This window comes from Tauraco erythrolophus, chromosome 16, assembly GCF_009769465.1.
Source record: "Tauraco erythrolophus isolate bTauEry1 chromosome 16, bTauEry1.pri, whole genome shotgun sequence".
Lineage (NCBI taxonomy): Eukaryota > Metazoa > Chordata > Aves > Musophagiformes > Musophagidae > Tauraco > Tauraco erythrolophus.
Window position 1 is genome coordinate 6,858,809 of NC_141480.1, and position 26,440 is coordinate 6,885,248.

At 47.7% G+C, this 26,440-nt stretch overlaps 1 protein-coding gene across 1 annotated transcript in view; it reads right to left on the bottom strand.

Annotated features, from left to right (window-relative positions):
* Positions 1-19,138, bottom strand: part of FAT2 (FAT atypical cadherin 2) — a 45,980-nt gene extending 26,842 nt beyond the window's left edge. Inside the window, 8 exon segments of the mRNA XM_086621817.1 lie at positions 611-821; positions 1,281-1,556; positions 3,330-3,469; positions 5,898-6,108; positions 6,766-7,077; positions 7,940-8,001; positions 15,137-15,451; positions 15,874-19,138. Of these exon segments, the coding sequence (XP_086477943.1) occupies positions 611-821; positions 1,281-1,556; positions 3,330-3,469; positions 5,898-6,108; positions 6,766-7,077; positions 7,940-8,001; positions 15,137-15,451; positions 15,874-19,138 (4,792 nt within the window).
* Between the last annotated feature and the right edge of the window lie 7,302 nt (positions 19,139-26,440).

Here is a 26,440-nt window from a genome sequence, read left to right on the forward strand (position 1 = left end):
TAAATTGCAGTGAGAAAGATGGAGCAAAGGATGGCTTGTCTCCTGCAAAGAATTTACCTGCTAAATAGGCGATGTGGCAGAGCCATAAATATTTACGTTTTACCCTTTAAGGTGAGTGATAAATACTTGCCTGCTGAGCTTGTATGACCCAAAAAGAGCATCAACCAATGCCTAGAGGATGCTCACCTTTCCTCGAGGATGTATTTCTTGGTAGAACTGGTGGAAGTTATGATGTCTGCTGTGGGAATGGGAGTACCTTTGCCTAACAACGAGACAGCGATCTCGCCCACAGTTCCCATAGAAGGGAAGAGCAGATTTTAGGTTGATCTAATGTGTCCAGTCATATTTTTTCTTAGACCAGTGACTCAACATCGAACCATCTTCCTAAGGAAGGATCTTTTTCCAATAATATGGAAATTTCCATAATATGGAAATTACCTGCTTGCTCCTGATTTTTTCTGAATAGGAAAAAATTCACATTTCAGCAATGTGCAGCCCTTACAGTTCTCCGTAACAGCTAGAGAAAGCTGGTCAACTGTCTGGCCACCAGCTAGAGAATGGAAATGGAGGCCTGTTCATAACCAAAACTGCCTTGTTGCATGGCTCTCACCTGCCTGAAGGGAGTAGTGGATTTCAGCGTTGGCTCCTTGGTCCTGATCAAGGGCTCTGACTTGTATAACTTCAGTGCTCACCACTGCTGAGTCCAGCACTTCTGCTTCATAATGGATACTGCTGAACTGCGGAGGGTGAAGGTTGCAGCTCTCCACGTGAATGATGACCCGAACAAAGTTCCTCTTGATGGGGACCTCCTGGTCCCGTACCTGAAAGACAGAGGAAGAGCAAGTGTGGTCACATCAGGGAGCAGGCAGCCTTTCCTGCACCAGGCTTCCAGTAGCTCATCAGGACTCCTAGAGAGGGTGGTCTGTTTCAGCGGTACCAACCTCTTGGGTGGGAATGATCCTGTAAGTTTCAGCACCAAAGCTCAGCCTTGGGCTTGAAAACAAATATTAACAATTATTCACTGTGCTTTCTTGTATAAGAATCCAGTGGCCCTCTAATGAAATTAGTAGGTGATGGGCTCAGCACATGGTTAGAGGAAAGCAGGGTGTTACCTAGATTTATCCAGGATGGTTATACAGTGAAGGTTAACATCCTGTGTTTCTCTTCCCTGCTGTTCTAGACGAATCCTCCCCCAAAGACAAGAACTGGTCTGAATTTCTCCAGCCACTCATATATCCCAGAGAAGCTGATGAATTCAGCAGAGTTTGGCTAGGACTCACCATCACTGTTAGGGTGTGTTGTGGTATGGACTGGGAACTGAAGCCTTCTGCTGTTGTGAGGACCCCGCTGCTCGGATCCAACTGGAAAAGCCGTGTGCTTTTGGGGTCCATGCTGCCATGGATGGTGTAGATGAGCCCCTTGCCTTTGTCCTTGTCTGTTGCACTGACTTGAAGGATTTCTCTCCCCGAGGGGGTGTCTTCAGGAATTGTCACCTCGTAATGGCTCTCCAGGAACTGGGGACGGTGCTGGTTGATATCAATCACATGGATAAAGGCCTGTGGAGGAGGCAGCACAGTGAGGGCAGTAGAGATGTGGGAGCAACCTGACTTATGCAGCTGTGTAAAATCTCAGCCACCAATGCCTCTTGGGTGTAGCAACGCTCTGAGCCCTGTAACCATCACAGCTCTCCAACCCTTGTGGCTTTGCCATCCATGGTGACTGGGAGCCCTTTTGTCCTTCTCCCCGAGGAAATCCTGCTGTGCCTTCCCTTAGTGATTTTCAGTTTGCTTCCTCTCGTTTTTTTTTAATCTCTCCAATCTGGCAAGCTGTTCAGACTGAACGTGCCTGCACTTGGCACACGCTGAAACCATCACTGCCTGCTTCGAGAAGCAGCAGCCGCTCAGTCACTGTGCCAGCTCTGCTGGCGGGTGCCTCCACACCAGTGCTCATTAATTACAAGCCAGAAAGCTGACAGAGAGGGGGTATTTGGTTAAGGGAGGGAGGGACTGGTCTATCTCAAGAGCAGCACATGTGTGGAGAAAGTACGCAGAAGCAAAGTTTGTGGTCTACACTCTTCAGATAAATCTCTGCATTTAAAGGCAAACCCCTGTGGATGGCCTGCCTGAATCCTGCCTGCAAAGTCACCTATTTTCTTCTATTTGGTCTCCTACGCTGAGTGTCCAGACCCCCCTACTGATGTGTTGCCTGCATCTTAGAAAGTCCCAACCAAGTGTAATAATTTGCTTCCTCTAGCAGACCTGAACATGCCACGGGTGTTTTGCACAAGCAGGTTTTTTGACATCTGCTCGCGGCCTCAAGTGCCAAAATAAATGTAGGGATGAGATGCAAGGTGGCAGAGAATGCACACCAGGCAAGGTGGGGCTTTGTTTGTTTGTTTGGAACAATACTTGAAGATAGTTGAGATAGATAGCCATCTGTTAGCATTGCGTTTCACAGGAACAGTAATGTTCTTCACTCATCATCCTCTGCAAACCTCCACGGTGAATTTCCCACAATAAGCATCACTGACAGGTGACTCATGTTCTAGGTCTTCCTGTGCAGTGAGGGCTGGAGTTTTGGCTGCTCCTTGTGCATGGAGAAAACAGTTGATGAAAGGTCAAGCCCTGAATACCCCTTTTGAGGGTAAGTAAAGATGGGCAAATCTCAGCAGACATTTTAACTGGGACTCGGGACATGCCTGAGAGCAAAGTGCCTCCTTTCACCAGTACTTGGTTTTCATGTGGCAGCTCAGAGAACATAGCATCTCTGCAGTTGCCTCAGCCCCTTGGACCTGAGTGTTGATACGTTATCAATGCTTCATGCACTTGGAGCAGCACAGGGCAGGGCCTGACCTCACCTCTTGCAGATGTGTCTGTGCTGGCTTTACATAGGCTAGAAAGTCCCAGGAGCATCCCTTGACATGGTGCCACAGTCCCAAGCCTGATCTAACTGCCTATGCATTTCCCTTATGTCTTAGGGCGTTGTCCCAGCCATGTTGTAGTTCAGCCTGAGCAGCTGAGAGCAAGAAGAGGTCTGAGAGTGTGAACTGCCACCCCAGCTTGGCTGGTGGTGTAGATGTGCCCTTGTGTGCTGGCTGTGATCAACAGGAAATGCCCAGGCTTCCCTAGACCATTTGTGTTACCAGCAACACTAAAAAAATCTTAGCTTGGTACTTAGGAGGGACTTGGGTCACTGCGTACTGTAAGATCACAGTGCAAGGAGATTCTTGTGCCTAGCCCCTGATCCAGAGCTCAGTGGAGGCAGAAGAAAGATTCCTTTTGGCATACAGTCACTCTAGATGGGGTCTCTACTAAAGAAAAAAGCATTACCTGGGTTTTGATGGTAGTGGACCCATCAGTGACTTCTACTGTCAGGTTATAGCTTGACTTCTTCCTTGCATCCAGGGCTCTCGCAATGACCATGCTGCCTGTGCTCTTTTCAATGTCAAAATCCATGTCATCATCACCACCTGGGATAAGGAAGAGATGAGAAAATTAAATAGGGGAGCAGTTACAGTTAGATTTTTGTCTGGAGCAAGCTGCAGGTGCTGGCAGCCTCTGCAGGGGAAGAGATTCTAGGACCTGCCTGAAGATCCAAAGGACAAGGATCTCCTCTCCAGATCCCATACACAAACCACAAAAGGAGCTCATGCCCAGCCACGGATGTGGCACGCCAGGCAATATACCTTGAATGGGGATGTATAGACATTCATTCTAGCTGTACCTCTTTGGCCACAGCTAGACTAGGGACAGTGCCATAGGTGAGGTTTCCCCACAATCTAGAAACTAAACACAAAATGTGATAGATGGACACAGGAGACAGGGAGGACATGGAGAAGCTGGGCAAAAAGGTGGTCACAGATTGTGACAAAGGAGTATGAGAGGGAAGATGAGGGGAATTAGAGAAAATGAGGGGGAGGAAAGAAGAGGAAAGGATGCACATATGCACATGATGTCCTGGCTAGATTTGCAACAGTCACATTTGAGCATTGATTTATTTGCACAAGGTCTCCAGCTTAGCATGGATGAGGGACCTGCAGGGCTGAACAATGTTCCTGCTGGCTTCCAATTCAAGGTCACACTGTGGGCATTATCAGCAATGGTCTTCACTGCCACGGTTGGGAGCCTGTGAGCTACCTGAAGAAGCCCAATGCTTGAACAGTTGGGGAGGCAGACGGTGCTTCCAGGGTGAGCAGAGCCTGTTGCCTCCAACCCAGATGGCTGTGTAGTGTGGGGGACCGCAGGCCTGAGCAGCTCAGCAGCAGAAGGCTGTCCCTCACACCATCGCTGCACAGCCCTGGCGTGGCAGCTCCTTTCCCGTGCCTCGCTTGCGGGTGTCCTGTTAGCTCTCTATCACACATGAAACCCTGCTACGCTCTTCTGAGACGTGGACAGGTAGAAGCACTTTTCTACGATTTGTCCCAGGTCTCAACTTCTCCCTTCCCAGCTACTGAATGGTCTGGATTTTGCTTTCTTCTCTTACCAGATGGGAAAATTTTGGCTGGTGGGAGAAAATCTTGCGGGAGAAACGCGGTGGTTGCCAGCCATCTGGACCACCACTTTCCTGCTGAGAAGGAGGCAGAAAGAAGTAGAGACAGAGGAAAAAGAGAAACCTGTGGATGCCTTTGCCTGAGAAGAGAGAAGGGCTCCCTTTGCACGGTGCCAGAGGGAAAGAGGAAGCACAGGAATGGAAAGAGATGAAGAAAGATGCTGCTTTGTCAAGAGTTTTTGCAGACACCATCAACCCCAGAGCCTTTGTGGACTGGGAAGGGCGAGATTTTGAATGAGATGCTGAAGGCTCCTGGATCCGTGCATCACCCACTTGGTTGTCAGCTACTGTGATGCTTTGCTTCCCTAGCAGGGAAAATGAATGAAATCCTGTTCTTTTCCACCAGTATAGAAACCAAGAGAGCCCGAATAGCACTTGGTGCACTAGAAACTGGTAAAGATGAGGTCAAGCATACAGGCAAGCACTCAGCAGGGAAACGATGGGATAACGTTCAGAGGAATATACCGTTAATTCTGCAAACCCAAGCAGGCACTACTGATGTCAGATAAGGATTTCACTGATACTGTCTGCTCCTTGTAGTGTTGTATCTCTTGTTGCTTAATTGTATTTACACACCATTATCCCTGCCCTAACATAGTAATGGGAAAAACTATTTACTTGCCCATTAAGACTTTGCCTGACTAGGGCAAGCCCTGCAGGCAGTGTCAGGGAAAAGCTCTGCAAGACAGATTGGGGCATCACTTCAAAACACCGAATTACATGAGCACAATTGGCCCTCGTTTGTAGGACCAGTTCTGCACACGCGCTGCCTGAGGAGTCCCCCGGGGTGAGAGCTCACGTCCCCTCTGCCTTGGCATCGTGTGTCTTTGGGGAGGCCCTAGAGCATCTTCATTACTAAGTCATCCCTGGGATGCCATGAGGTGGGAGAACCCCACCAGTCAGGTCAGACCAGCACTTTGAGGAAGTGGGACCATGGGCTCAGCAGGGAACGGGAGAGTGGGGGCGGAGGCAAGTCCCAGCCAGACACCTGGATCCTCACAGGCTGTTTTACCACAACCAGCAGTGTCACTTGATTCCGAGGAGGAGCTGGGGTTGGCATGTCCTGCCTTTCATGCGACATCGGAGAACACCTCAGACACTGGCAAGTCCCAAGAATGTCATTAAAAAAGTGTGTTCAGATAATTGCACTTGGCACCGGATCCTTTGGATGGGAGGCTTTGTCTATTGCTGTTTAAACCTTCTGGTGTCTGTGAGAAAGCTTTCCCTGCAGCTCACCTACACTTTAAGCAAACAACTTCATTAGCTCAGGCATGTGAGTGCTGAAAGCCAAGGGAGCTGGGGCGAGCGCTCCCAGACACCGCTGCCCGCCTTTAATTTCTGTGTCTCACCTGTGATATTAAACCACACTTGGCTGGGGCCCATTTCGATGCTGATCACTCCCACCATGTGGTTTACAGGATCTGTTTCCATCACGGCAAAGTTAAAATGGGGTTCATCAAAAGCTAGCGGCTCCGAGGAAGGGCTGGGCCGGGCGACCCAGCTGATGTGAAGACGCACGTGGGAGGAAAGCGGTGGGCTGCCACCGTCTGTTGCCTTGACCTGCCGGGAAATGGACGTGCAGTCAGGGAGGAGGCTGGTTTAGCCCGTGGAAGCCCCATGGGAAGCTGCTTCTCCCACCCACCAGGAGTTTCAGGTCTGAGTGCACCCAAAATCCCACAAAACAAATCCTGACCCAGTGGCCCATGCTCTTGCTACTTCCAAGGCAGAGCTGTGCAACCCAAATTGTTCTTGACCATCAAGCAAATCTGCCAAGATCAATCCACATCACAGACCTGGATCACAAGCCTTGTTGCAAAGACCCACGTAGTGGTGGAGAGGTTTAAATCTGTATCCAAGCCCCATGGCCTGATCCAACTGCCAAATGGAGGCACTGCTGAAACCCAAAAACTGTTCAGGTTTGGGTCCACATCCATATGGGATCGTGGATCAATGTGTTCATCTCTGAGGGTTGGACAGTTAATTTTAAATTTATCCTCCATTTTTAATAGCTTCTTACCTTTTGCATTTCCTTACCCATCATTCCCTCCCAGTTTCTCTCCCCGTAACCCAATTCTGTCTCATTCAATCTCTCCTCTCACTGCTGCGTTTTCTCCATCTCTTTCCTTCTTTTATCTTTTCTGTTTCTGCAGCCTTTCCTCTCTTTCCCTTTCCACCTATCTCTTCCCACTGGCTCTCTCTGTTTCTGTCTCCTCTCACCGTGAGTATGTTGTATTCAGAGGCAGGAAAAGCTTTCCTGGACAACACCATGCCAGTTGTGGGGTTGATGGTGAATATCCCTTCCTCTTCCTCCTCGATGGTGTAGGTGATCTGGCTGTTCTGGCCCTGGTCACGGTCCGAAGCGATCAGCCTGTAGACTGGCAGCAGCGTCTCCGAGGCATCTCTCTCAGGGAGCTGCACCATGAAGAGCTTGTGGGGGAAACTGGGAGGACTGTCGTTGGCATCCAGGACTTGTATCACGACTCTGCTGGTGGACTTCAGGGCTGGCTCTCCGTTGTCAGAAACAGCCACCTGCCAGCAAGCAAAGGGAGCAGATGACAAAGTTGCTTGTTGCTGATCCCAAGATGGGAGATGACAAAGCTGCTCCCAAGATGGGAGTAGCAGCCTTCATCCTGATGGGCGATGACTAAACTAGGGGTTTGAGCGCATCTGCGTTTGTAGGTCAACGTCTTCAGAGACGTTGCTCCTTTCTGTGGGGTAAAATGTTGTGGCTGTAGCTGATGCTGTGCAAGGCTTGGGCATGCACAGGGAGACATGCCTGCAGGGCTCCTGCTAGTCGTTGCTCAGGGCAGTGGGTCAGATCCCACTGCTAGGTCAGACTCTTGGTCATTAGGGGTCACACACTGAAAACATTTGTATTGCAAGGGCTTAGCAAGTTATCACCCATCCTCACTTCGCTGTGCCTGTGCATGCTCCCAGCTTGTTGCATCGCAGAGAGAAATGTATTCTCCTCAATCACCCTGATAGACTGCAACACCTCAAGATCCCTCTAGCTTGGAGCAGCTAAGGATGGGGGCAAAGCTTCATAGCAGTGTCTGATTCAGCGAGATAAACGAGGGTGGATTTCTCTGCCTTGCTCTTTCCCCCATAACTTATTATCCATCCCGCTAGAGGACAATTCCAGTCCTCTTCCTGCATTCCCACAGCTTCTAGAAGAGGCCGTTTGCTCCAGTCTTCAGTAAGGAAATAATAAACCCTGCAGAACTGCTGCAGCTGTCTCTTAGGGCAACACACACCATTTAATTAAGTTTCCCAGCAGTTGGGAGCTGATGGCATGAGATTCTTTCTCTGTGCTCCAACTTGCAAGGAAAGCTCTTTGAGGACTTAATACACTTGCAGGTAAATAAAGCTAATTACAATCATCATTACCCACCTCTAGGATATGTTCAGCCTTGTATTCTCGATCCAGCTGCCGTGAAGTCGTAGAAATCAGACCTGCCAAGAAAGAAACCCTTTGAGCTCCAAGACTTAGTGTCCAAGGAAAGCCAGGGCTGATCAAATGCCCCTGTGCCCCAGGTGAGCCTGCCTGCCCGTCCTCTTTCAGGTTCCCTTTGTGATCAGAGGAGAAAGATGAATACCCGCAGAGGACAAGTTGTCCACTTCCAGTGTGAGCCCTTGTGGGGAGGTGCTGCTCTCACTCTTCTGATTACAGAGACCGCAGAGGAAGGGGGGACATCTACCAGCTGCCTACCTCAGCTGAGGGTTGTCCAAGCCATGCGGTGAGGCATTTGGTGAGAAAGGCTGCAGGACCGCGAAAACAAAACTTTTCTTATGCCTCTAAGTAAGAAAACATTCTGCATGTGCTGGCACAAGTTTGGCCTCTTAACAAGTCTCGACTCCTATTTTCCCCATGTTGAACCTTGCTCTTTGTAATTTACAGTGTTTTGACAAAAGTTTTGTCTTCTATCTTGGGAAATACACTCTATTCTACCACCAGAACAAATGCATTCAGGCTAAAAATAAGGTACACCATTGATAATAATGGTAAATTATTTAAGCCTTGCTGAGAGACAGGGTGAATCCTCTAACAATTGCAAGATTTGAGGGATTTCTGAAAAATACACACTAGTTTAACCACAGAGAATAGGTTGGATGCAGGAGGGAGGAATTGTGGCTGTAATACACTAGAATTTAAACAAAATCCTTGTAATTGCCTCTTTTTGGCCTCCCAATGACTAAGCTGGGCAGATGCAAGCGTGGAAAGGATGGAGTTGAGGCTTGTGTTTCCATGTCTGGTTTGATAATAGTCCTCATCAAGTGCCTTGACTCTTCACCTTCGGCAAAAAGCAGCTTTAGACCATTTTCACAACTGCTTTACAGATGATAGAAATTGTATATATAATACATGATTTTCTGAGAGTCGTTGAGTCTGACAGCTGTGAGTGTTTTTGTCCATTCCCCGAATCTTCTGCTCCCAGGTCGTTGTTATCATGGAGTTTATTCCCCGCAAAGGGAATTCCTGCTTCTTCACACAAATGAAAGACAGGGTGAATTTTCCTGACCACCACAGGCAGCGATACAGGCTTGTGCTACGCTGGGAAATGCTTTGCAGGGGAGGCAGCGTGCATGGGCAGTGGTGTGAGCACGTGCACTTGTGCATCCTGAAAGACTTATGCATCAGACTTGTGTGAACCCATCTCAACTCTCATTTCTGGTCCAAAGCCAAACAGTTTTAATTAATAGTACTGTTTTCAGTTGTATCATACTTCTTTGGGGTATTGCTGTCTGAGCATGATAGGCAGGAGAAAAATTTGAAATGGCTGCAGGAAACACTGGGCAGCTGAAGGAGGGAGTGCAGAGCAGCTGGTTGGAACAAGACTATTGTTAACCGTTTCCACTTGTTCTCTGGGATTATTCATATTTGGCACCAGCCACTGCACTAAACATTTATTTGATGCCTTTACAATGATAAATCAACACTCCTTAATGTGTTATGACAAGATGATTTGAAAGACTCTGTTTGCATGTATGTCATGCTTTTTTTTTTTCTTTCTCCCTAATCTTCCTTTTGACATGTCGGCAGGTGAAGAGGACTCAGTGGTGGCCTGAGAACACACTGGCTGAGGAGCTTTTTGAATCCATCCCGAGCTCACAGGAGGCTGTAGGGCTCCAATAGCAGCAAACCCCTTGATATGCATGGAAATGCTCTTTTAACAGGACCCTAAAGAAGGAATTGCAGCAGTGGTTCACTGAGATCTCTGATGCTCCTGACCGTGTTGCTGATAGGCTGGATGGAACAGGGGACAAAAGCCTAAAACTCCAGCTACTTCAGGGGATGGTTCATAATTGAGGCCCTGAGCAACCTGATCTAGTTGGAGATATCCCTGTTCCTTGCAGGGGGGTTGGACTAGATGACCTTTGAAGGTCCCTTCCAGCCCTAACGATTCTATGATTCTATGATTCTATGATAATTATGGCCTAACAAGCCCATAGGACGCATAGCTAGATATTGACAATGGAGCCACCCAATACCTGTGTGCACACTGGGGATATTTCTAGTCTATTGGATTGCAAAATTCAGTTGCAGGAGACCAATACTTTGTTTGCACTTGGTTACTGCATGCCAGCTGATGGAAGGTAACTTAAACCACTCTGAAGTGATTATTTGGATTTGCCTGGCCACACCCTGAAATTCTTTCACGACCTCATGACAAAAATGAAATAAAACAGGATCATAGCTGAGCTTTCTAGAGCTGGAGAAGAAGGACTGTAGTGAAGGCAGATGAACTGGAACTTAATGACTATCTTGAACACCTGTACCACTTAACATGCTCAGATCTCCTGAGGAGTATGAGCTGACTCTAGTCTCTATCACAAACCTGTGCCATATTCTAGCTGAGAGTCTTAATGGATGGCATTTTTGGGTTTAGCTTCATATCTGTTGAGTCACAAGTCAAAGGGTTGGCTTCTCCTCCTGACCCCAGGCAAACTCCCTCTGTCCCTTACCCTGTGCTCAGTCGTGGCTTCCAGTTGCCCTCTCCAGAGCCAGTTACCACTCTGCCTTGAGATCAGAAAGCTCTCGTGGTTAGCAGTTAATCACTCTAATTCCCGTACAGAGCCATGGTGCTGCGCGGCTGCCAAGACGCACGAACTGCCAGCAGTGTTCACACGGCAGCTGAGCACCCAGAGACAGGGAGACGGGGATCGAACGTGGTACTCGAGAGAAGCCAGCTGGAATTAATGCATATTTTTATTTGTTGCTACTTGGTTATACAGCCTGTGAAGCCAGAGGGCTAAAATGGATGTGGAAACTACTATTAAAGGGGAACTGCCATCAGCTTTTGTGGTCTAGGGAAAGAGTTCCTTGGTTCTTTCCATTGCCCCCTACAAGGACCTGGGAAGTGCACGTTTAATTTTTAATGAAAGTGTTTTGTGTGCACATGTGTGAGTTATCCATGTGGTCCCTGCCTCTCTGGAAACGCCAGCCAGCCTGTCCCATGGGACTTGTGATCAAGTGGGTCTCCTTCATTTGTGTACTTGTACGTGGCCCTGAAGTTCTCTGCTGAGTCTTAGGGACTGAACAAAACTGTCAAAGGTCCTAATTGCACTTGGCCAATTAGCCAAGCTCTATGTTCACCTGAAGGTCCAGAAAACGTCCCTTCTGTTGCTTACACACGGACAGGCACAAGCTCTGCTCTTGCTGCCTATCTGCACACAGTAATGGGAAAGGATTGTCTGTAATTCTCCCTTTTGCTGCCTGGAAAGGGGAGAGAAGAAAGCGGGTCATGTTGGAACAGGAGCAGCAAAATTAACAGTGCATTGTTGTCAGGGAATGAAAAATAATAATAACTTCTGCTGGCAAGAGCAAGGCTGGGGTGGAGGTTGCTGGCCCCTTGCCCTTGCTGCAGGGAGGAAAATCTAAGATAGTTAAAATAGCCAGAATCAGGTTTGCAGGCACTTGGTCTTTCAAAAGAGCCTGAGAAGGGAAGAGGTGGTTCTCCTGAAGTCCTCTTTCTGTTGTCCCACTGTTGCTTCCATTTCACTTTCTCTTTTCTTCTCCTCCTACCACCTCCCCTCTTGTTCTAACCCTGCTTTGCGCTGCTCCATCCTTAGCTGGAGCTGGTGGTACTACATTGGCTTGGGGAGCAGTGGTGCAGTCATTCCTCATATTTAAAGAGCAGGCTGTGTCTGAGTGTACTTCCATGCAGACAAATGCAGGGAATCACAGGCATCCTGGGGAAACCCATGGACACTGGCACAGCAGGAGAAGCAACAGAAGAACAAGCACCAAGTAACAGCTGGAGATGAATAGTCCAAGGTAAAAGGATTCTTCAAACAGGCTTTCAGTGGGATGAATGGCTTCATCCTGACTCTTCCTGCTACAGCCTCCCAATTCCTCCCGGGACTGTCTGGACTGAGATCCACTTCACATCAGGGACTGCAAACCTTGCACAAAACAAGCTGAAAACCTTTCCAGCAAAAGAACACCCCAAACCCTGCTATCTCCCCATCTCTCCACGTATCTATCTATCTCTCTGTCTCCCACAAACACAGCTCTGCACCAGCTGCCAGGCTGGGCTGGAGAGATTCCATCGCCGATGGCAGAAAGCTTTCATCTCACTGTGCAGTTTTATTCCCTCTTCTCATTAGCCTTTCATTTATTTCCCCTCTTTTTTTCTCCACCCTCTTCGGGGAACTGAGAGCTGGAAGAGCTTAGAGCCCTTCTGAGGTAGTTCAGGGATGCTGGAGGAGGCAGCCCTGCCGAGGGACAGTTATCACGGCTGTTCCTGTCTCCTTGCAAAGCCTCAGGAGGAGAAGTCAAGGGGCCTTGCTGGGTATGTCTGCACCGGCCAACCCACTCTCGTGTCGAGACACTGCATCATGCAGAACAAGCCTGCTCCAGGATCAGAAATAGGTTACTTGCAATAGTGTGGCACTGTGCCCTGAATAATTATCCAGGGCTATTCTGCCGGGTTATTCTGGGTGTAGCACAGGATGAGAACAAGCCTCCTCCTCCTCTCCCTCTGCCAAGGGGCTTTGGCCAGGAGTGCCTTGCCTAGGAGAGAGCCAGACTGACCTCTGACCCTCTCTTGCTCTGGCTTATTTCAGTGCCAATGTGACTTATTTGCCTTTTGATGACAGTGTGGGATAGAAGAAGAGGAGAGGACTCGATCACAGTCTTCTCCGCATGCAGGAGCCCCCCTTCTGACCTGGGTGCTGGAGGAACTTCTGACACAGGCAGATTATCCTGTCCTTTGCTCAAATCGTATGACTAAGAGCAGCAGCCTCTATGGTTTTCTCTTGAGACGTCAATGTTTGTCATTGTGACAGAGATTCAGCTTCATCACAGATAAGTACCTTTGCCTACTCAAACTCTTTTGCTGTCATAGGATTTGGGATTGACCACAGAAGGAGTATTGGCAATCTGGATCATATATATCTCTGGCATTTCAAGAACTGCAATGTTTCTGAGTCTTTTTGTGATAGTTTCCTCTAGGTAGTGAAAGAAGAGATACATTTGAAAAACAAAGGATATATCCTAACTAAAAATCCAGAATAAACATCAGTGGTCTAGTAGCACAGATCCTTGCAGTGTTTTCTCTCTTCTCCTGTTCAAATGTAAGTCATTTGATTTGCACTGCACTGGGATAACCCTTTTTTTAATACAGCCTTGCACTGATGTGAATGACCAGCAACTGAAAGACCAGCAGTTCATCTTCCAATGCTGCACTACCAGGCTGAGACCAAAGATTATAGTTTTATTCTACTTAATGGAGCAACTAGCATGCCCTTGTCTGCAGAATGAAAATATCACAGGGTTTCCAACAAGCTGTCTACAACCCTGAGATTTAGACAAGCTGTGATATTCCTTCTGGCAGTAGTAGCAGATGACTTCTCTTTAGATACCGTAAGCATGAGGATAGGAACTGCTCGGTTTATGCCAATGTTTGCAGGTAATTATTTGTTCTTTTGGGTGACATGCAAGTAAAACAACAGATAGATGAATCCTCATCAGGCTTGGAAGCAGGTCCTTAAACAACCTCCAAGCTCAGGGTTTAAAGAAGAGACCTTCAGCAACTGTCCAAGAGATAAGATCAGCTCGTGGGTTTCTTACAGGACTGACAAACTTCTCACTCTTCACATGCAAATTACCTGACTGTAGAGAGAGATGGATAGGAGATGAGTCACACCTGAGAGATTTTTTTGTCTAAAATGGGAATTAAAGGGTTAGCTTAGAGGTGAGATGTCTCATTGGAAAACGATCTGATTTTTTTGCTGGTGTAGCTTATTTTACCATAAAACCTGACAGCCTTGGAGCATGGCTTTGTAGGGCTGTACTCACACTGGGGTGGAAGTTCTGCCTCCTGCCTGCAGCACAGAGCAGGGTGCACGGGTGCAAGCTGAAGCTCTGCAGATGAGCGGAGGTAGCCTGGTGTCCTGACAGCTGCTTCGGGTCCACATCCCATCGAAAAGACAATAGGCTTCTAAAATAAAGCCTCTGAAGGCACCTTTCCATGGGACCCAGGGTTTGTCCAGGCTATCCATGGGGCTGAGTTGCGCATAGCTGTTTGGACTATGTGAGAAAGTTGGATGCAGAGCAATGCCCTGACCTGGCTAAAAAGCTTCTGACAGTGGAGACAGCTACAACTGGGAGTAGCAGTGGTCCCAGTTAGCTGACCTCTCCAGGTCTATCTATACGGTGTCACGTAGAGACACCCTATGAATCTCATGCAACCAGAAGGATTTAAGTGTTTCAGCATAACAATTTCTTTCTAAACATCCCACTGTTGGCCAGCTGTGGCGGAGTGCCAGAGAGCCCTTACCCCACAGGCAACACGTAATTGAGAGCCGCACTAGCCTTTTTCGAGGCACCCAGCTCCTCTCTCATCAGAGAGCAGGTTTCTATCCCGCTGCAGTAGGTGAACTGCTTTTATCATCTGCAGGAGATCAAAGCCATGCAATTAATCCTCTCCCATACTCGGGCTCTGTGCCCTACCTTCCCTCTTCTCCCAGGAGCTGATGGCATGGAGGGCTCGGCACAGCTTTCCTTGCCAGACTGGCCCAATGTCAGCTCTGCTGGGATAGTTTGAGGAAGCTGTTTACACAAAACATCAGCGAGTTTTTGATGGCTCTGAAAGATCTGGTAATTAATCCTCAGATGAAAGATACAGTCTAGGAAGATGGCAGAAGAGGCTTACTACTCTTACTACATTAATAGTGCTGGAGAATGGGTGGAGCCTTTAAAAGCAGTGTGATTTACTTTTATTAATCCTGCCTTGGTCTGTCTCAGGAACAGATCGTCACCTCCAGAAAGGTGTTTCCTGGCTCAGGCTGTGCAATAGGGCCGTTGTTTATAAGGGGGAAGATTAAAAGCAACTGCTCGGTTCTGTTTAGGGCTTTGAAAGTAGCGCATTTGTGCCGTTCTAACAGCCATCTGGATGCAAATAACAGCCCTCAGGTTGAGGGTTTCAATCTTTAGCCTCCCCACACAGTGTATTTGGAGACTGGGACTTTTGCTGCAGAAGGAGGGTGTGACAAAGGCAGCTGTGAGGCTGTTTATGTTGAATATGTAACATCCTCTGGGCACTTGGAAGCCTCAAGAACAGATGCTGAGTTGAGTCAGTCTTACCTGTAATGAGGTTAATGGTGAAGAGTCCTTGAGGATTTCCAGTGAGGATGTGAAAAGTTAGTTTTCCCTCTGAGCTAGAGTCTGGATCTAAGGCATCAAGCTGAAGGACAGATGTGTTTGGTGGGGAATTCTCCATCACAGAGGCATAGAAGACAGGTCTGGACATCTGCGGTGGGTTGTCATTGGTATCGGTGACTTCAATATAAATTTCAGTCACAGAAGACAGAGGAATTGTTCCCAGGTCAACAGCTAGCACTGTCAGCCAGTAGTGAGATGCTGCTTCTCGGTCAAGTGGTCCTATGGTCTGGATGGTGCCTAGAAGAATGACAGAAAGTGCTTGTGAGGGATTTAAGGAACTCATACCACTTTGTGCTTAATGCCCATCTCTAGTCTGCTTCCTGATCTTGACTGCAGATATAAACTCTGGCTGTGAGATTGTATGGAAGGTAAGGTTTTACTTGGGCTGAAAGTAATTTGGTACACAAGCGAAAGGGAAGACCTTAGTATTTTGGGGGAGGACAGACATTGATTTTCCATTAAGGAGACAAACCCTGCTTGCTCCTTCCCAGATACAGGGATGCACATTGTACATCCCTGCACAAGCAAGAAAGATTTGAATGCCTGAAACTTTGTAAACAGAGAGAATACAGAAATGTACTATTGGGTCAAAAAGTCAGGCCAAACACAGCACATAGTTTAAGCCTTTAAGGAACATCATTAAAGTAAGCTGTCATTACCTGTGTCCTTTTCAATGCGGAAGACGGACAGGCCGGTGCCCTCTCGGAGGAAATATTGAACCTCTCCATCTTTCCCCTTATCGATATCTTTTGCTGTGACCATCATCACTGACGTGCCCTCAGGGCTGTTCTCCTGCACCCAGCCTTTGAAGACAAAGGAGGCAAAGCGTGGTGGGTGCAAGTTTTCGTTGACATCAAGGATGTTCACTTCCAGGTGGCAGAGGGAAGAGCGAGAGAAGGGCTTCCCACCGTCACTGACCTGCACGGTTAGATTGTAAGAGTCCTTCTTCTCATAGTCCAGCTCCTTCTCCAACCGGAGTGCCCCAGTCAGCTTATCCACATGAAACATCATCTCCTCGTCGTTAATGAGGCTGTACCTCACCTCACCCGCAGAACCCGTGTCTGGGTCAAATGCCTCCAGAAACAGGAGAATTGTACCCACAGGTAGGTCCTCTGGGACCTTCACACTGTTGAGGGCTGGGAGGCATTGCGGGGTGTTGTCATTTACATCCTCCAGAGTCACAATGAGATCCGTAACGGAGAACAGCTGGTAGCCTGTTTTGGCCTGATCCCTAGCTTCTATTTTCAGCACATAGCAAGGCCACAATTCTCTGTCCAGGGCACCTGTAACTGTCACTTCTCCAGTGACACTGTTAATGGCAAACTTATCAGTGGGGGTTAGGAGAGAATATTTTACTCTACCATTGTCATCTGTATCAGCATCTTCGGCTTTCATTTGAGCTATTGTTGTCCCTGTTGCTACATGTTCTGATATAGCCACCCAGTAGGCACCTTGTGGGAATTTAGGAGTGTTATCATTGGTATCCAACACATTCACAGCCAAGAGTTTCCAGGATGATTTTTGTGGTGTGCCAAGGTCGTACACAGTAATGTTAAGAATGTAGAAGCTGGTTCGTTCATGATCTAGAGGAGAAAGCACTTGAAGGAGACCCAGTTCCAGGTCAATGGTAAAGCAACTGTCATCATTTCCATCCGAGATCACATAGACCAATTTTCCATTAAAACCAGTATCAGGATCAATAGCTGAAAGATCAGCGATAGTTGAGTTGATGGGAACATTCTCTATGATATCAATAGATCGTGGAAAGCTGTCATCAAACTTTGGAGCATTATGATTTACAAGATGCAAGTTCGGAGATGTTTCATCATCCTGCCCGTGGCCTTGAGACTGAGACTCAATGGAGTGTATGATAGTTTCTGTCAGTTGTTTCAAGACTCCTGTTTCCTCACACTGCATTTTGATGGGGAGACCTTGGCTGACCACAGTGATATTTACAGATGTTGGCAAAGCGTAGTTCTCTCCATCTGTTGCAGTTATTTTCAAAGAGTAGAAAAGTGGCTGTTCCAAAGGAAGATCTCGCAGAGATATTCTAAGGGATATTACTCCAGAGATGGGATTCAGTTCAAAATGGCGTAACTCGTTGCCAGACTTGATTTCGTACTTGATATGTTGCAGCTCATCACTGTCGATTGCAGAAACTGTGGCCACAGGATTCCCAACAGGAAAGTCCCGTGGGATGGTGCCACTGCAGCTTGCCTTCTCAAACACTGGAGCATTGTCATTGACATTGCTCAGCATGAGGGAGACGTACACCTCTGTTTCATGGCGGAAGGGTGAGCCCCAATCTGATGCCCACACTCGCAAATGATACCATCTCTGCATCAACTCATAGTCCATTGTCTTGGAGGTGGAAATGATGCCAGAATAAGGGTCAATGACAAAGGGAACCGATTTCTGGTTGGCTATGGTGTAGGTGACAAAGCCGTTGTCTCCTTCATCTTCATCTGTAGCCCTTACTGTTAAGACACTAGTACCAGGAGGAACATTTTCATCAAAGGCCCCGCGGTATGAAGACTGACTAAAACTTGGAGCATGATTGTTGCAGTCAGTGATGTCAACGACAACAATCGTGGATGCGTAACTGTTAATGGTTGTAACTTCAAGTTCAAAGTGAGACTGCTCACGGAAGTCCATGGCTCTGACTGTAGTTATCAGTCCAGTGTGAGGATTGATTTTAAAGCTTGTGCTGTTAGGAGTAGGTTTCAAAATATATTTAAGATTTGGGAAGACTGGTGTGATCTTCACCATAACAACTTGGCTTCCGACTGGGGAAAATTCACTGAGCTGGACCCGGTACACTTCTTTCTCAAACTTGGCAGAGACATACTTGGAGGGAGGTATATGGATAACTCTAATAGGAGAGAACAGTGGTGGCTTGCTCTTGTCCTTGGCTTGCAGACTGAGGTTGAAACCAAATGGGTAAAGTAGCCAGTTGATCTCTTTGGTTGACACAATCATGAACTCGGTGCTCCCAAAGTAGGATTTGATGGCTTTGAAGTGTCTTCCTGGATCTCCATCCACAAAGTCAACTGAATCTATCCCTGCTTCTGAGTCACCACTTTCTACAGACAGAATTGCACAGAGAAAGTCTTCGGCAGAGTCAGGTGGTGTCACCTTCACCGAGGAGATAGAGGGGGGTTTCCTGGCAGATGGCTCCACTTGGATCATGAGACTAGCCAAGTTCCCAAAGCCATTCCCCTCCGTGATCTTTCTCATTCTGTCTACAGCCAAAACCTGGAGGTGATGCCTGCCTTGATGGGTGCTGTTCAGCCTACCTGTGGTCATAACTGCTCCTGTGGTGGGGTGAACGGTGAATAGGTCGGACTTGGTGTTGAGGGCATAGTAGAACTCGGCGTTCTGGCCAGCATCAGCATCAGTAGCACTGAGCGTGCTGACCACCGTCTTCAGAGGAGTATCTTCTCTGATGAACACTTTGTAGGAGGGAGGTGAAAAGAGAGGTTTCAAGTCATTTCTGTCCAGAATGTGGATCAAGACCTTGGCCCAGGCTTCATAGGCAAAGGTGCTCTCTGTGGCCTTGATTATTAACATATAATTGTCTTTGACCTCCCGATTTAAAAGTGCTGTGTTACTGCTCCTGGTTCTTATTCTTAAGAAACAGAAATCCCCAATCACGTGCTCCTCTGTTTTAAAGAGACCAGTGCTGTCTCCAGAGGCTATTCTGTATCTGATGTCCCACTCAGGATCTGTCTTGTAAATACCCATTTTGACATAGCTCTCCACGTAGGTCTTGGGGGCTGAATTCTCGTAGATGGTGGCATTGTAGAAGAAGTGGGTGAAGTGCAGAGGGGAAGTGTTGCCTTTCTCACAGCTTGCCTTGCGGACCACACAGTGCAACAGGAAAACAGCAAAACTCAGGACGTGCCTCCTGATAGTGACTTCCATGGTGTGGTGTCTCCTTCGGTACTGCAAACGTCAAAGGAAGAACATTGGTAATTTCTAATAAGGCGGGTGTGTTAGAGTAGAAGTCCCCATGGGCTCAGCCTCACCTCTCTGCTCTCTCTACCCTGGCCTTTGCTGATGCAGTTGTTAGCTCAGCTCTTCTTCCCTTTGTCCCAGTGAGAGACCTGTCCTCCCACATCCCCATGCTGGCTCAGATCCATTCGCTTTCTCTCCTTCAGTTTTTGCCCTTGTAGAGGACAAAATGTGAAAAGCCATGCACAATGTTCTGATGAGGCTGGCTTGTATTCTGCGAAGCCTATCCCTTCATTCTGGCTTCTCCCTAGTCAAACAGCATATTTGAACTCTCCACTCTCAATCCAAACCTCACGTCTGTTTTGTTTCTCCATCCTTCCTTCTCTATCTTAACTTCTCTCTCCACACAAGTTCTTGCAAAGTCTTTTTGAGAGTCAATATATAGACTGTGATTTGATGTGTCTCCCCTATGGCTTGTCTTTCCTTTCCTCTCCCCCCGCTACAGCAATCTGTTCTCCTTCACCAGAAGAGACGTCCTGCTACGTTGTGCAAACTCCTTCTGAACAGCCAGGTCTACAATGTGGCCTTCTCAACAGCTTTAGCTCGGGCCCTAGTCAAGTTGCATCTCAGGTGCTGCAAAGCTCTTCTAACTTGCAGGTCTGACCCTGCCTGCCTGCTTTGCGTTGTTTGAAAGGACATATTTCTAGGAAGACACTTTGACCATGTCACCCTCAGCCATTGAGTAATCTCTCTGGTTCCTCCCTTCTCACGGCAAAGCCCCAGGGTCAGGATTCCTGTGGAGGATCTGCCATCCATGACCACCTGCCATCAACTTCCTTCTCTAACGACTCCAGAACATCTGCGGCTCCATGATTTATCTCTGTGAACAAGGTGTATCCTATAAGGAACTGTGGAGCACGTATGTGATTAACAAGGATGTAACTTTATTAGTGAGTTTTGTGGAGCTTGTTAAAGGATCAAGGCCTGTTCCTTTCAAAAGCTAAGTGTGTGCTGCTGTGTGTGCATTTAGGGGTTGAAACCAGGGATAAGCTAAATATAGGTGCATATATTTCCCCTAGATATCCCAGGAGATCATTATCTAGAACTGTTTCTTCCTCTTTTAAATTTAAATTATATATCAAGTACCTGCCAGTCATTTGGCACATTCCTAATTTAAACAGGGAAGACTTGTTTTTCCAGACACTTTTTCAAGACTCATCTCTTTAAAAGCCAGAACTAGTTCAATTTATATGTCAAGTTGAATGTTAAGAACAAATTATTGGAGTCTAACTAACAATATGTGTCACATTCTCTCACTGAGATATCTAATTACTGATAAATACAAAGTTGTAAAATTCATACTTCCTTTGAATCCCTTTTCCCTTGGTAAATAGATGCCAACCATCCAACAGTCTCCCTGCTGTGGTCATTCCTTTTTGAAACAAATGATCTGAAGCTGAAGTGAAACTACCAGAATTTGTAGAGAAGTCAACACAATTTCCATTTGACAAAATTCAGACTCATCTTTTTTTATGACATCATTTCACTTCTAGGAAATACAACACAGTCTCAAATGCACGGCAAGTAAAAGAAAATCTTGGAGGACAGGGCTAGGTGATCCAGAAAGGTGTGTGGTTCCTTCTGAGAAGCTGAAAACCGTGTTCTTAAAAGCTCTGCTTGTTTCTTAACAACGCTTAAGAGTTTTGCAGCATGTAGGGACTTGCCTAGAGCTGCTCCCTTCCAACATTCTCAACTGCTGAACCTGGAGAGAAGATGTATGCATGCTGCGCGCGCGTGTGTCTACTAGGACGGTGGAGCAGGAAAAGTCACATACAATTCAGAGTAGAATAAGACAGCAGAATAAAACAGCAACAAAAACCAGTGCTGTTCCATGAACAGCAGAATTAATGAAGCCGATCACTTTGTATCTGGGCTAATTGACTTTTTAATTGAATTGTACTGAAATGGCAATGTGAACTCATCTCTTATAAGACATCAGAGAACCCACAAGGCAGAGACGTTATGAACTCCACAACCACAAGAAAAGCTGGAGCTAGAGCACATGCCTTCTTGGGCACCAGCAATTCAATATGGGAGGATAACCTTGAGCAAGGAGTGGGTTTTCTGGCATTTAACAAGATGCAAACTTTCTTCTGAATCTCTCCTGCAATGTCCTTAACCTCACTCTTGCCTGTAGATTTCCTGACCTCTAAGAAGAGCTTCACTTACAATGCTCTTTTTCCCTCTGTGGGGGTATTAGCAGGGTTTTACTCCTCTGTCCAGCTAATTATTTTGCAAAAGCTGTCATGACCTCATATTTCTGAGAGCTTTGCTCTCAATTACAAGCTAGGCTGAAAGCAATCAATGGCTTCAGCAGTTATTACGAGGGATGAAGAGGAACGACACACATGGGGCATGAAGCAGAAGCCTCATTTCCTCTGGAAATGATCTGAAACTTTGACAGGCACAGCCAAAACTTAGTGAGAATTTTCTAGGAGGCATCACTATCAGTGTCTGAAGTCTAATATTTTTTCCTTTGTGGCAGGACCCATGCCCAAAGCCCCAGTATTAGCACAGAGAGCCCATCGTGTTCCCTGACAACTGCCTGTGCTCTGAGTCATGCTATTTCATCACCTTTATTACTGCACGTGCATCTGCTTGGACAGTTGCTATACCAATATTACTGGGAAATCCTAGCACTGTTGGAGCAGTGCCACACAAGCCCATGTACGTCCTCTCATTTTATCCTTTGGTAAAAGGATGACATGGAGATGGTTGGTGACACTAGTGTCCTTCAAGAGTTGGCCTATTCCAGTTGAGTTTCCTGGGGCTCCCAAGAGAGCTCGCAACTTCCCATCCTAGGACTGGAAACCATCACCTATTTGTAGCCTGGAATTTCTTCTTTAGTAGGTTGCACTGGGAAACAATGACGTGCTGGATGTCTTGTTTCTCTTTCTCCAGTATGGTCTTAATGTAATTTAAAGAGTACTAGATCTCCCAGGAAATAACTGTGCAGCTCCTGCTCTGTCTCCTGCTTCTAGGATCATTTACACCACATTCACAATGCAAAACCATCCAGAAGTGGGACTGGGACATTTCCAAAGGCCTTGGTGAAGCTCAACGTAAAAATGGGGCACAGCGCTCTGAACAGAGGGCAAATCTGGTTAACTACTGCCTTGGCTCAGCTCCAGGGAAAGCCCCGTTGGATCCACTCCTGGAAGGTGTCAGCAATGAACTATCAGAAATGAGGTGGGTTTCTATGATTCTTGTACTGTGGGTGGGAAAGCTGTGTATAATGTGAAAACGGCATAAAATCTAATTACTAGCCCATAAAATCCCATGTGTGGATGGCTGCCAAGGAGGGGCAACGCTGCCGAGCTCCAGGGTCCTTGCAATAGTGTTCAGGGATCTCCATGTTGAAACTGGGTGAAATCAACTGTGCCTGCGACAGATTTTTCCTGTAGATTAAAAAAAACCATTTTTCCTGGTTTTCTGATCTGTGCCATTATCCCATGTCCTTGTGCTGACAGTAATTAGTGCATGATCCATGGGACCCATGGCAAGGGCCTTACCCACTTCAGGGCTGTCAGATCAGCTGCAACCATTAAATGCTTAAACACCCTCACCTGCCTCTCATCCCTCATCTCATGGGATCAGTTATTTCTACTCCCGGAAGCTCTCTGTTTCTCTTTTTCATGGCTCCCCTGGGCACAGATGCTCTCCTGGAGCTAGTTGCACGTGGGGAGGCAGATGTGTTGGAGAAAGCCCATCGGTGGGATGGAGTGAGGAAGGTAAGGCATGCTCCCGACTGAGGGAAATACCAGGGCATCATTATGTGGTGATTCAGTCTCCTCTTCTAATCACCAGGATCAGAGAGCCTCGAGGGGCTTCGCCCTCAGCCCTGTAGATGCAAACTCCCTGCAGAGTAAGTAAACACTCGGTGTATCTCTAATCGGAGCCTAAGCGCGCGTCTAAATTTAACATCCAAATTGTGATCCTCCGTCAAAGGCATGTCCAAATCTGTTGGTTTGAAATGAAGGAACAAACATAGCACTGAGGTTCAAAGTGTGTGCGTGGGGAGGCTGTGGAGATGGGTAATTTGGGGGGGGATTGGTGCAGGGCATGGCTACGCTGGCAGGCTGGGGTGAGTGGCTGGGGCATGGCCTGGGGTGGAGTGGGGGGTCCTCTGGGGGTCTCCTGTGATGTATGGGCTGCTGTGGTTGTCAGCCATACTGCAGAAAAGTGCTGCAGCCTGCCAGGAAACATGTGTGGCCCCAGCCCCACCTTTTGATTCCCTTCAAGAGAAGTATTTAAAGGCAATAGAAACCCAAAACACAAAACAAGATGAGTGCTGAGTGCACCAAGAGCAATGTTCCCCTCGTTAGCTGTGGTGGGGGCTTGGCCCAAAGCTTTGAGATCAGAGGATTAGAGAAAAATCATCATTTTAATGGGAAAATATGGACAACTCTTCCCTTATTGCTTTTTTGACAGCACACATCCCAAACTTTCTTTTTTTTCCTCTTCCATTCTCTCTCTTTTTCTCTCTCCTGCCCCCGTTTTTTTCTTCACTACAAGAAACAGTCTCCCCCCTGATATGGTACTGATCAAACCATCCCCAAGCACATCAACATCTTTGTTGGAGGCTACAAGCACAAGGAGCTGGGGAGGAGAAGGAAGTTGTTCAAATAGTCAATGATGGGGCAGTTCAATGGTGGGTCTGAATTTCAGTGGTCATTGGGGAATAGAGACAGAAAACAAAGGAAGCAAATCATATAAGATGGTGGGTACAAGGCTTTGGGAAAGTGAATAGGAGTTGGGATTCTGTCTTCTCCTAGCTTGGGTGGTAGCTGAGCAGAAGGGGTTTAGCCATGGTTGGGGCAATACCCTTATAGCCACCTGCCCAATAGGATCAACCAGAAAGCAGTCCCTGGGTTATTAATGTTGGAAAGTCACAGATTAAAAAGTACGCTTCTTGTACACGTGTTGAGCCATGTCTGTGAGATGTTTTGATTCCCAGAGCTGAAATAACCCATGTACACCCTGTGTGGGGGCTGGGCTCCTTGGTTAATGTTTGCCCTCTCCTCTGCCGCAGCAATGCTGATGGGAATTAGATTCTTTTCCATTTGGTGCCTTGCTCAGTTTTGGTGAGTTCCCTGCCAGTCGCTCACACAGCCAGGCCTGTGGGGTTTGAATTCTGTAGGGAAAGAGGTATTTTTTGAGCTGTTTTCTTGCTCTTTGAAAAACAAACCAACCCATCCCTTCCCAAGCCATGGCATGGAGCTGTTGCCACGATCTCGTCAGTGTTTCTCTGAATGGGATGCTGAATCCCGGCTAGCGGCTGGTGCTGTCCTTGGAAATCCTGCTCCTGCATTCTGTTGTGCAGTCTCGGCTTGGTTTTGCAGCAAAGCAGAAGAAATACGTCCTGGAGGTACTACACAAAGCTAGAAAACTAATGAAAAGACTCCCTGAAGTTATGGTATTTCCTTCCTCAAAGTATCTAGGGGTTTTCCAGTGCCTGTGGATGGTTTTCTTACGGCTGATGTTTGCCGAACCATGTTTTGCACCAGCCTGCTTGGGGGCTGTGTCAGTGTGGGTGCAGCTTTCTGCTGGACTTGCAGATTCCACCAGGGCAGAGTTGGGCTGTTCCTTCCACATCTTGACTTTCCAATCTCCGAATGGCTTGAACAGACCTTTGAAAATTGTTTCCGGATTGCTAGACAGCCTGGAGCAAGGCAGCTGATTGTTTAAACCTGGTGCACATGCCTTTTATGACCGAGGGCTGCCCTTGCTCAGAGTGACCTGTGAAACGCTGCTCCTGTCACACAGCGAGTGGCCCGTGGGCAGTGCCCGCACCCCGCGCCGTAACGATATCATGGTTCAGCTCCGTTCCTGGTGGTAAGTGGCTGTGTGCTGATGGGGTGGGCTGCACCAGGGGCTTTTTGGAGCCATGGAAAGCCATGGCATTAATGAGCAATCATGCTGGTGTGTGGAGCAGTGACTCTTGCTTGGACTGCTCAATGTGGCAGGGGGTCATACCCAGGTCCATGAGCAGAAAGGGTACAGTCCTATGAGCACCTCGGAGGTGCTCCTCCCATCATCTGCCAGCTGGGCCAGGGGAGCTTGGACTGGCAGCCTCCAAGGGATGTTGGAGGAAGAGAGACTCTCTTGATGGAGTCTGGGGGAAGCCTGTGAGTCATTTACTTGTGTGGGACAATCTGGGCTGCAGGCTGGTTGAGCTGCATGGTGCTGGGACACCCTTATTCTCTAGTCAGGCTGCATTGATGCAGGAGTTGTTAAAAAATCCTTCAGTCTGAGACAGTGCTAACTTCCCTGGGTCTAGTCTGCTGGAGCCAGCCAACCTGTGAGAGGTCCTGCTAGGACCACCGTTCAGGGCTGATGGCAGGAGCATGGTGGGACACTGTCCCTGGTGTGGTGAAGGGAGATGTGGAAGACATGAGTTAGTTGAGTGGGATGGTCTTCCACATGGGCAGGGAGGCTGGGAAGTGTTTAATTACTCTGTCCAGCTCCTCCTTTCCCCATACAGCTGAACACTTTTGCCACCTTTGTCACCATGCAGGCTGTTCACAAGTGGGATGCTCAGATCCGGACTGACTCTAAAGGCACTTTCCTCCATGACATTTATTGTGGCCTCCTCCAGTCCAATGCTCTGTGAGGAACTCGGGGAGAGCCTGATTTTGTACTGCTACCAGCACCTAAGCCTGCCTCAGATATGTCACATAGCTGAGCTTTCTCTGTCATTGTAGTAAGCCTCCAGGAGCTCGTTTACTAGGCACAGGAGAACTTGAACAGGCTTGAATTCCCCGTAGAGTTATAAGGGTCAGTGATCTTTATCTGTCTTGGCATTGCAACATCATTCTAGAGCAAGAGTTAATCATGCAGCTTGGGAGCTGTGGAGCCCTTGGTGGGGGTCTGGGGTTGCTGGCGGGGGCCTGGGGGGTGAGGGAACCTTGCAGTTCCAACTACCAACTGCCTTACTGTTGGCTCCTGTCCCAGAGAGAGTGTGACATCAGGGAGGTTGACTTGCTTGTGCCAAGGGCCGGGGGAAGCATCCTTATGCATTATTCCTACTCCCCTTCCTCTGCTCTCAGCTGAAAAGATCAGCTGCTTTTCTCTCCTCAGTGATCCCTTCCTGCTCTCCCCAGTTATTGGCAGCAGGGGGGTAAATCCTGCCTGTGGTCCAGAAGCTGCCATTGCACAGATAACCAGGGAGGTGCTGGGGGCTGGTGACTATCTCCTTGGTGAAGGACGGCA